This window comes from Saccopteryx bilineata, chromosome 1 (assembly GCF_036850765.1).
Source record: "Saccopteryx bilineata isolate mSacBil1 chromosome 1, mSacBil1_pri_phased_curated, whole genome shotgun sequence".
Taxonomy (NCBI): domain Eukaryota; kingdom Metazoa; phylum Chordata; class Mammalia; order Chiroptera; family Emballonuridae; genus Saccopteryx; species Saccopteryx bilineata.
The window spans coordinates 224096113-224107295 of record NC_089490.1 but is presented as its reverse complement, the minus strand read 5'-3'; the positions used below and the strand labels follow the sequence as shown (position 1 = coordinate 224107295).

The window sequence follows — 11183 nt, the reverse complement described above, 5'->3', positions numbered from 1 at the left end:
TGTACAAGTCAAAACTGAAATAAAATTTTTATAAGGAATTTTAAACAAATAGCTGGCTGGGTCAAATCTCAGATGGAAAGCGGAGGATTCGAGTTGAAATTGAGGACTGAAAGCATCTGGATAAAAGCAGACTCCACGTTGGAAAGGAAAAGAGCAAAACGAGCATCGCAACCAAAGAACTAGAAAGGCCAATAGGTGTTGCAGTCGGACGGTTTAAGTGAAAAGCGGTCTGCTCTTCCTCCATTTGTTCAGTGCCAATCCGGCGCGACCTGCGCCACACTCCCCGCCCCGAGTTCGGCGGGGGGCGGGGAGGTAAGTACGGTAATGGGCGGGACAGAGCGCGAGCGCGCTCCGGCTCCCCTCCTGCCAGAGCTCCCTTCAGCACAGGGGGCGGGGCGGCTATATTACGTGCGCGGCACCGCCCCAGCGAGAGGACGTTGCGTGCTCGCTCGCGCCAGGCGAGTCTCCGCGTCTCTCGCACGAACTCCGTGAAAGGAATTGGCGCCGTTCGACACCAGGCGGGTCCGCTCTGCAGCAGGAACCCACCTCCAGCCGCAGCCGCAGCCGCCGCCCGGGACGAATAGCAGCCGCAGCAGCCGCCACTAGTGGCCGAGTGAGCGGAGCCGAGTTTGAGCCAGTGCCTAGCGGTAAATTGGGGCCCTCACCATGAGTTCCTCCCCTGTTAATGTAAAAAAGCTGAAGGTTTCGGAGCTGAAAGAGGAGCTTAAGAAGCGGCGCCTTTCCGACAAGGGCCTCAAGGCCGACCTCATGGAGCGACTCCAGGCCGCGCTGGACGACGAGGTGGCCGGGGGCCGCCCCGCCATGGAGCCTGGGAACGGCAGCCTAGACCTGGGCGGGGATTCCGCCGGGCGCTCGGGAGCAGGCCTCGAGCAGGAGGCCGCGACCGGCGGCGAGGAGGAGGAGGAGGAAGAGGAAGAGGAGGAAGGTATCGCCGCCCTGGATGGCGACCAGATGGAGGTAGGCGAGGAGGAGGAGGCCGCCTCGGAGGACGAGAACGGCGACGACCAGGGTTTCCAGGAAGGGGAGGATGAGCTCGGCGAGGAGGAGGAAGGCGCGGGCGACGAGAACGGGCACGGGGAGCAGCAGGCTCAACCGCCGACGACGCCGCAGCAACAGCCCCAACAGCAGCGCGGGGCCGCCAAGGAGGCCGCGGGGAAGAGCAGCGGCCCCACCTCGCTGTTCGCGGTGACGGTGGCGCCGCCCGGGGCCAGGCAGGGCCAGCAGCAGTCGGGAGGTAAGAAGAAGGTGGAAGGCGGCGGAGGCGGCGGTCGCCCCGGGGCTCCGGCGGCGGGTGAGTGCTGCGTTGTAACGTCGTGCGCGGCGGGAGGCCCGCGCGGGTGGGAGCCGTGCCTAGGCCTGCCGGAGCCCCATGGGGGGAGGAGCCGGGCGGGGGCCGCAGCGAGGGTGGCAGGGGAGGGGGGGCGCGGGGAATCCCGGATTAGCCGGGAGGCCTGGGGATCGGTGTGTGTGACGGTGGTGGCAGCGCCTCCATTATGTGGCTCGAGAACCAGGGGGAGCTGCAGCTGCCGCTGGGAGGAGGAGTCGCGGGCGGCGGGGGGTGCCCCGGCGGCCCGCGGTGGCGCCGGCGCGGTGCAGGCACATGTTTCGGGGGGAGGGGAGAGGCCCGAGGGCCCGGGCGGGCGCGCTTTGGCGGCTCCGGGCCGCGGTATTGTGCGAGGAGCGTAGGGGCTCGCGTGACGTCACTTCCGGCGGGAGGGGCCGGGCGGGGAGAGCGCGGCGGAAAATCAGTACAATGCGGCCTCCGGGAGCGCGGGCCCGGGTGGGGGTGGGGGGAGGGGAAGGCAAGGCAGGGCGCGCGGGCCGGGCTGTTCCCCTCCCCCTTCCTGAACTCTCCTCGGGATACACGTGGGCTCGGCCTCTGCGGCGCTATTTTTCATGAGATTTCTCGAATCTTCGAATACACTGGCAATATTTGTAGTGTGTTTAGACTGCGTCACTAAGACTACCCAAATTTCAAACCGATTGTTTGCATTCGTATTTGATTCTTAGATTGAAAACGCTTACAAAAACGAGCAAGGAAATGGTTTTTTTGAGCCTCGAAACAAAAGGGCTGTTTTTGTTGTGTTGTGGCGTGGCTTCTTAAATAGGGATGCTGTGTGTTGTAGGAGACGGCAAAACTGAGCAGAAAGGCGGGGATAAAAAGAGAGGTGTCAAACGACCTCGGGAAGACCATGGCCGTGGATATTTTGAGTACATTGAAGAGAACAAGTATAGCAGGTAGAGGATGATTACCCAGTGTTGCTTGTCACCCAATCTTGATTCTTTGACGAAAGCTGTGTCAGGAGACAATACTGTCTTTCAGAGCCAAATCTCCTCAGCCACCTGTTGAAGAAGAAGATGAACACTTCGATGATACAGTGGTTTGTCTTGACACTTGTAAGTGAAGCTGCTTCGCTCCCTTTATCCCCCAATTAGCAAATGTAGTTTTTGTTTCCAGAATGTTAGCAAATGTAATGTAGTACATTGAACTTAAGTGCAGAAAACTTAGCAGTAAAGCGGTTTTTTAAAGGCAGGAAGATGGCTGTAATATTCAGGTTTTCGTAGCTTAATGTTTAGTTTAGCATCAGTTGTATTCTATTGATAACGTTTACAGGCTCTAGCAATATGGTTATATTTATATATGATTTGAAAGCTCTTTGTGCAAATACAAAATTAATGCTAATTTTTGGCTCGCTAATGAAAACATATAAGGTTACATATACGTCCTTTATAGGCTTTTTCAATACGGTAATTTCATATTTCAGTGAAACTATATTAAGTGAGCTATTTGGGTTAGTTACCTATTTATTAATGACTTTTCCCATTAGCACACAAGTATATTCCCTATACTAAAAGATTGTAATTTTACTTTCTCAATAACTGCTCTTCTGTTCTCAATTCCAGTTCAGTAGCTGCTGCTTTAACATAAGTTGATTTCTTCCAAAGACCTGAGGCAGCAGCAGTGAGCCATCACTGGCCACTAGCTTTCTTCAGCAGCGAATGGTATCAATGGCAGCGCTGTAAACACTACTACTTTACCCAGTTGGGTTGCAATTGAGTATGAGGAAGTATTGCAAACCTCTAAGTGGGCCATGGCTGTCAGAATTTAATTTTTATTACCAAAGAATTTGGTAGTTTAGTATGCCAGAACAAAGAGTAGAAATAAATGATGGGAAAATGAGAGTTTAAGGTGTCAACCGGCCCTGTAGAGCCTGGAGAATTGAAGTTTAGATTCTGGTGCTTTTGAATACAAGTTGTTTTTATTCTGATTACTGAGTGTTAAGTAAAACTCCTGATTTCTTATTGAGTACTCTTCAGATAGTTGAGATTGTGGAGTCTTTTAAAAAAGTAGTTGATTTGAAAGACTGGTTAAGTTCAGTTTTATAAATGTTAACTACAGGTATTGGCAAGATACTGAAGCAGTGATTTGAAAAGGTGAAATTTATGAAATAGATTTTAGCTGGTCACCTAGGAGTATCATTTTGTTAAGTGCAATATTGGGTTTGAACACAGCTTATTGACTTAAATATTCTTATTCTATCAGTGATGGTCAGGAATTCTAAGAGCAAAGCTAGTGTAGGGGAAATTCCAAACTGTAGATTTAATTTTTTTCTCATCAGTAGAAAAGAAAATAATTTTCTAACTTTAGCTCTCCCTCAAAAGTGCATGCTAATGAGCCACTGACCCAAAAGTAGCTAGGTTAAAGACATTTGGATTTGGATAATCCCAGAAGTGGGTAATCCCCAATGGTTGAGTAACAGGAAAGTCTGGGGAAAGGAGACCTCAAGGTACTGCAACAGCATTAGACAGAGGTTTGTGTTCTGGAGATTAAGGCTGCCTTCTTCACAAGTTTTAGAAAAAAATTTGGGATCTAGATCACCTGGTGTTTTAAAATTAGAAAGTACAGGATCATCAGCTCATACTCCTATGAAAATATATTTGGTCATGGCCTCTGTTCAGTTTTACTGTGGCACTGGTAAATTCTACCTGGTTCTGGCATGCTTCACTTTGATTTCCTGCTGTCCTCTACTACTTGCCTCTAAGTCAAGGTAAAGAGCAGAGCAGGTATGTATTGATGTCACATTGTCTTATTTTATATACTTAAAGTACAAGTTAAACCTTGGTGCTTTTTAGTTTTATAGATAGTTTACACTTTAGTTCATAATTTGGCAAGAGTGACTTGGTGGTGGGAGTGGGGCTTAATACTGAAAAATCAAATGCCATGTAAAGTGTTCTGTGCAACCTTTAGAAATATATGCAGAAATTTAATAACTAAGTTTTGTCTACATAGCAGATATATTTACATTGGATGTCAAAAGAAATGATATGGTGTTTGATATAATTACAGATAATTGTGATCTACATTTTAAAATATCAAGAGATCGCCTCAGTGCTTCTTCCCTTACTATGGAGAGTTTTGCTTTTCTTTGGGCTGGAGGAAGGGCTTCTTACGGTGTGTCAAAAGGCAAAGTCTGTTTTGAAATGAAGGTAAATACAATTTTGTGTGTGGTGGTTGTTTGGTTGTTTTTTAAAGAAACTTTGTTTCTGTATGCCTCACACTGTTAGTGTCATTGGAACTTTTGTAAAGGTTGAACATGTTTATTGTTACCAGAATTTGTGATACACAACCAACCTGTTTTGTATTAAGGGTACTCTCTCTTTTTTAAACAGGAATTTGAAAAGACCCACCAAGGGTTTTAAAATAGTTAGGTTCTTGGTTTTGTTCCAGAGAAAAAAGGTTAAAGATATGCTTATATTGATTTTAGGTTGAGTACTGCATATATAATTTTCAAATAGTTAACTGTTAACTTTAAATGTGAATTAACGAAGTACTTAAACTATTTCAAGTTATCAACCCTTATATCAGTGTAAGTTCTTGAGTGGGTGATTTTTGTATTAGTAGCCAGAGAAGAGTTTGTTGTAGTTAGCTTATGGCACAAATGAAAATAAGCCAGGGTTTAAGGCTTTTATCTTTTGTTTTACATTTTAATCGTTTATGATTTGACTTTCAGGTTACAGAGAAGATCCCAGTAAGGCATTTATATACAAAAGATATTGACATACATGAAGTTCGGATTGGTTGGTCTCTAACCACAAGTGGAATGTTACTTGGTAAAGTTTCAATTTGAGTACTATGTGCTCCTGAGTGTTTAGGGTCTGATTTCAGTATTTAGAGTGGAAGGCATTCCAAACCTTTTGCTTGTTTTTATCTAATTCTTTTAATAGTATTTTAAATGAGATGAACGTTACCACATAGTAGACACAGGTAGAATTGTAGTTTTTGTTCTTTTATGGTTGTTTTTTTTTGAGCAGTGGTTAAGATAGAATGTTATCCCTGTTAATGCAGTTTGTCAACTAGTTCCATAATCCACCTAGCTCTCATTAATTGTATATCTAATTGTATATCAAGTACAAAGTTAGTGTAAGTTGGAAGAATATTAGGTATATATACTCATTTCTTTTAAACCTTGAATATTTAAATATGTTGGTCGTTGGGACTGTTGGAAAAATCAATATCATGGTAGTTAATTCTTTCCTTAGGTGAAGAAGACTTTTCTTATGGGTATTCTCTAAAAGGAATAAAAACATGCAGCTGTGAGACTGAAGAGTATGGAGAAAAGTTTGATGAAAATGATGTGATTACATGTTTTGCTGTAAGTCATAGCTATATTTTTAGGTATAAATGGGAAGTTGTAGGTGGGGAATGTTTTACCAATATCAGCATTCACTACTAAGATTCATTTTGATTAAAAACTACTTAACATCAAGTTGACCTGAAAAATATAGTCTTATTTTCCAAGACAATATTTATTGTTTCCACCTTTGGATAGAGTTGGGACCAGAAAGCTCTTAATATTGAAGCTAAATGTTTTCTTCAGGATAAGTTTCACTCCTAATTTAAATTTTGAAATGTTTTAGAAGTCTTATAGGAAGCAAATTAAAACTTCTCTCCACCCTATTAACAGAACTTTGAAAGTGATGAAATAGAACTTTCCTATGCAAAGAATGGACAGGATCTTGGCGTAGCCTTCAAAATCAGTAAAGAAGTTCTTGCTGGACGGCCACTCTTTCCACATGTTCTCTGCCACAACTGTGCTGTTGAATTTAATTTTGGTCAGAAGGAAAAGCCATATTTTCCAATACCTGAAGACTATGCTTTCATCCAGAATGTCCCCTTGGAAGACCGAGTTCGAGGTCCAAAGGGGCCTGAAGAGAAGAAAGATTGTGAAGTAAGTGGTTTTCTAAGCATTTGAACATTGCTTTTGCTCTGGCAAAAATGACATTTAGCAGAGCTAGATGATTGGTCTGTTTCATTTTCTTTTTTTTTTTAATTTTTATTTATTCATTTTAGAGAGGAGAGAGAGTTAGAATGAGAGAGAAAGAGAGAAAAAGGGGGGAGGAGCAGCAAGCATCAACTCCCAAATATGCCTTGACCAGGCAAGCCCAGGGTTTTGAACTGGTGACCTCAGTGTTCCAGGTCAACGCTTTACCCACTGCGCCACCATAGATCAGGCTGTTTCATTTTCTTTGTTGCTACTCTTCTCTGTAATATTTCTCTTACCTTGTTATAGTGCTATGAACATTTAAATAGTAGAAGTGGGTTTTGTGTCTCTTTAAAAAAAAAAAAGCAAGCTTGGGTAGTGGAGGTCACAGGTTCCAGACCCTGAGTTCGCTGGCTTGAGACCAAAGGTTACTGGCTCAGCTTGAGTCACTCCCAATCAAGGCACGTATGAGAAGCAATCAATGAACAACTAAAAGAAATAAATGTAACTACCAGTTGATGCTTTTCATCTCTCTATCTTGCTAAAAAAATAAAAATAAAGTGGGTTTTGTGTTAACAGTTCTTAAATTATTAGGTGGATTGTGATGATTAGTGAAATAACATTTCATTGTAGGTGGTTATGATGATTGGCTTGCCAGGAGCTGGGAAAACTACTTGGGTTACTAAACATGCAGCAGAAAATCCTGGTAAATACAACATTCTTGGAACAAATACCATAATGGATAAAATGATGGTAAGTATAATGTTTAGGGCATGACCTCAGTATTTTAAAAAGCTAAGAAGGTATATACCTAAGTAATCCTTTTACCTGTTTTTTATACTCATTTTTTAAAGCATTTTAGAGGAGTTTGGGCCAAGATAAAATGGTTATTGAGTGTGGTGAGCTCTTTATCTGTAGGGTAAGCTGCTTTCTAAATGATAGGCTTGTCTTTTCTAAAGAGTCTTTTGAATTTTTACTATCCAGCGGCTAAAAAGATTGAATAGCATAGGGTCTTAGTTCAATGGTGGCTCCCCTTTTTTGTAGTAGTAGTGGGAAAAGACAATATTTAAATTTTAGAATGTTGCCTGTTTTACATATATAGAGATATAAGCTGATGTTAAGTTAAGCTTAGCTTGAGATTCATAGGTTCAAAGAAAATTTTTTAAATTTAAAAAACAGGTGGCAGGTTTTAAGAAGCAAATGGCAGATACTGGAAAGCTGAACACACTGCTGCAGAGAGCCCCACAATGTCTTGGAAAGTTTATTGAGATTGCTGCCCGGAAGAAGCGAAATTTCATTCTGGATCAGGTAAGCTGTCGTTCTGAAATTGAAAAAAATAACAGAATTTGGTTTGGGTTTGGTGGAGAATTAATAAATCAACTTTTTTTTCCCTCTAAGACAAATGTGTCTGCTGCTGCCCAGAGGAGGAAAATGTGCCTGTTTGCCGGCTTCCAACGAAAAGCTGTTGTAGTTTGCCCAAAGGATGAAGAATACAAGCAGAGAACACAGAAGAAAGCAGAAGTAGAAGGAAAAGACCTACCAGAACATGCAGTTCTCAAAATGAAAGGCATGGAATTAAATTCTGTATTTATGTTAAATCTTTAAGTGATTTTTATCTGTAAACTTCAGTTAACATTTTCTGCTTTTCTGCTAGTAATATTGTTTCAGGAGTTACATTAACTGTTTATAAATATGTTCGGCTTATTACTATATTTAGGAAAATGTGTTAGTAAACTAGGAATCGGCATGGTCTAGTGTGTGTTGAAAAACAAAGCCATTCAAAAATTTTAGGTTAAAGGATTGTGAATGTGTGTTAACCTCACTTTATTCCTTGTAGGAAACTTTACACTGCCAGAGGTAGCTGAGTGTTTTGATGAAATAACCTATGTCGAGCTTCAGAAGGAGGAAGCCCAAAAACTTTTGGAGCAGTATAAGGAAGAAAGCAAAAAGGCTCTTCCCCCAGAAAAGAAGCAGAACACTGGTTCAAAGAAGAGCAATAAAAATAAGAGTGGCAAGAACCAGTTTAACAGAGGTGGTGGCCATAGAGGACGTGGGGGATTTAATATGCGAGGTGGAAATTTCCGAGGAGGAGGCAAGTTAATATTGAGTATACTGTTGATTTGGTTCAAGATCGAAACAAGTGGGAATCTTGTAATGTGGGTCTACATGTTCCTTAGCTGAATTCACGTTGGAAATGGGATCCTCAGGTTGATTATAGCTCTTCTGGTTAAAGTTTTAATGTGATTTGGGTAGTATACACACCTAGATTATGTGACTGGTTACATTAAATGGTACTTTTGTCTTGAAACATTTAGTTTTCACCTAAAATGAAGGAATGGTCCATAAGAACCCTAAGTTAGATGTATAAAGGAGGTACAACACATTATAAACTATAAAATATCTCGTTTTTAGCTCCCGGGAATCGTGGTGGATATAACAGGAGGGGCAACATGCCACAGAGAGGTGGTGGAGGCGGAAGTGGTGGAATTGGCTATCCATACCCTCGTGGCCCTGTCTTTAGCAGCCGAGGTGGATATTCAAACAGAGGGGGGAACTACAACAGAGGTGGAATGCCCAACAGAGGGAACTACAACCAGGTAATGATTTATGATCCTTGCAGGCACTGATTACATGTAAATTAGTCTTAGAAGAGTAAGCTTATGCTGCATAGCCTCAGTAAGAATTCTAAGGAACACAGTGTGAATACATTTACATCAGAAAAAACAGTGATGGTAGTCAAAACAAGTTTACTTATTTAAGTTTGATTTGCAGGCACACTAACTAGCAACTAACTGTCCATTTCTGTGTTGTGCCCCTCAGCCCTCCCATGTACAAACCCTTCTTAGAAGTGCTGTGAGTTCTGAAAGATTTTTGTTTTTAAATTTTAGAACTTCAGAGGACGAGGAAACAATCGTGGCTATAAAAATCAATCTCAGGGCTACAACCAGTGGCAGCAGGGTGTAAGTAATTTCTTCTGTGCTTTTATGTACATTAAACTGTATTTTGAGTTCATAAGAATCATTCTTCAAAAAGATCTTAATCCAGGGGTTAAAATGTTTGTGTTACAGGGCAATATATGAATTGTGTTGAAGTCATAGCCGTAATCTTATCTTTTGAAGGCAAAATAGGTTGGAGTTTGTTGTAACTTAATATTTTTTTAATAAAGTAGTATTTTAATACATATGGTTCTTTTTATTACTAGCTTTAATTGTATAAACTAACCAAGTCCTGATGTGTTTCCTTTTTATAATGTGCTTATTGATAATAATGGGCTATTAATACTAATTGAATGTGGTTTGATAGAAATCAGGTATGACAGGAATAAATTTGTTTCCAGCAATTACTCTTAGATTCATTGTCATTTCCTAAAAGCAGTTTGAGTGGCTTATTGATGTTTTTTCTTTAAAAAAAAAATTTTCTCTTACAGCAATTCTGGGGTCAGAAGCCATGGAGTCAGCATTATCACCAAGGATATTATTGAATACCCAAATAAAACGAACTGATACATATTTCTCCAAAACCTTCACAAGAAGTCGACTGTTTTCTTTAGTAGGCTAACTTTTTAAACATTCCACAAGAGGAAGTGCCTGCGGGTTCCTTTTTTAGAAGCTTTGTGGGTTGATTTTTTTTCTTTTCTTTTTTGTACATTTTTAATTGCAGTTTTAAAGTGAATCGTAAGAGAACCTCAGCATTGTGCACGATAAGAGAATGTGTCAGTATTTCAGGGTTCTACATTTTATCTGTAAAATGTGACTTTTTTTTTTTTATCACAACAAAAGTAAAATGTTGCTTTGTACCTGGTGTCTTTTATTAAGAATTTACTCCCCCCATTTCTCAGAGATAACAGTCGGGAGTCATTGTCACAATATAATAGAAATGTTAGCAACCAGATTCATGAAAGGACTAAGTGGTCCTCATGAATTGCATAAGACTCTGTATTGCTCATATTACACTCCATCCTCTCTGTAGTTTGCTGAGTAGTGGAGGGGGTAAGCTAAACAGTAGTTTCTGACAATAACTGGGAAGGCTTTTCTTTTTAAATAACAATGGGATTGGCATAATTGAATTAAGATAATACTTGGATCCAAGATAGAGAAGATGGAGTGTATGTAGAAGGGCTGTTAAAAATGTAAAACTTGGTTGCATTATTTGTGGAGGCTCAAACTTGTGAAGGTTAAATACCATAATTTTTCCATTTGTTCTGCATTTTGATTCTGAAAAGAAAGCTGGCTTTGCCCATTTCTTATTAAAAAAACTTGTTGTAAATCCAGTTGTCTAATGGGATCTATATGAAGTTAGCTATGTCTGTATGCCCTTCTCCCACAAAATACTGTATAACTAGTGTGCTTGTAGTAGTTAACTCCACCATCTTTGTAAGCTAATGCAATTGTGAGTCACCCATTTATATCTTAATTTTTAATCATGTCAGTTCTTGAATGGGTATCTCCTTAGCCTGCTGATTTCTTTTTCTTTCTAAAGAAAGTGGGTGGAGAAATTAATTTAGACGTTTGTTTGCAATAAAAAGAATTCATTTTACTCTTGTTTTGGGATTCTCGCCATCAAGGTTCAAAATCCCTTTTTAAAACTCCCAAGAGGAGAAAACTTTTGTGTGCTTTCTGGACAGCTTATCCTTTACTCTGTACTTGGAACATTTAGGTTTTCAAAACTTAAATGTATACTACTGACAGTTGACTTATGAAGTAAAGTTGAATTCTTCCCCTCCCCTGCAGATGACTTAATATTTAATGAGGGGAAAAAGGTAATGGCTGGGAGAAGTTAACACTCAGTTTATCGTCTTTACAAAATGCTAATGGCTGTCCTCATCTGATACCTTATATGCATATATAATACATGAAACTCTGGGAATAGATGCTTTTAGAAGCCATCATGCAAGCCAGT

General features: G+C 41.2%; 1 protein-coding gene across 1 annotated transcript; it reads left to right on the top strand.

Moving 5' to 3' along the window:
• Positions 1 to 425: 425 nt before the first annotated feature.
• On the top strand, positions 426 to 10820 carry HNRNPU (heterogeneous nuclear ribonucleoprotein U). Its single transcript, XM_066236488.1, has 14 exons — positions 426 to 1255; positions 2148 to 2259; positions 2345 to 2418; positions 4370 to 4509; positions 5034 to 5133; positions 5563 to 5675; positions 5988 to 6251; positions 6918 to 7037; positions 7464 to 7592; positions 7683 to 7851; positions 8122 to 8376; positions 8697 to 8881; positions 9173 to 9244; positions 9712 to 10820. Exons 1-14 carry the CDS (start codon positions 667 to 669, stop codon positions 9763 to 9765), a joined length of 2376 nt encoding a protein of 791 aa, XP_066092585.1. The 5' UTR covers positions 426 to 666; the 3' UTR covers positions 9766 to 10820.
• Positions 10821 to 11183: the final 363 nt, after the last annotated feature.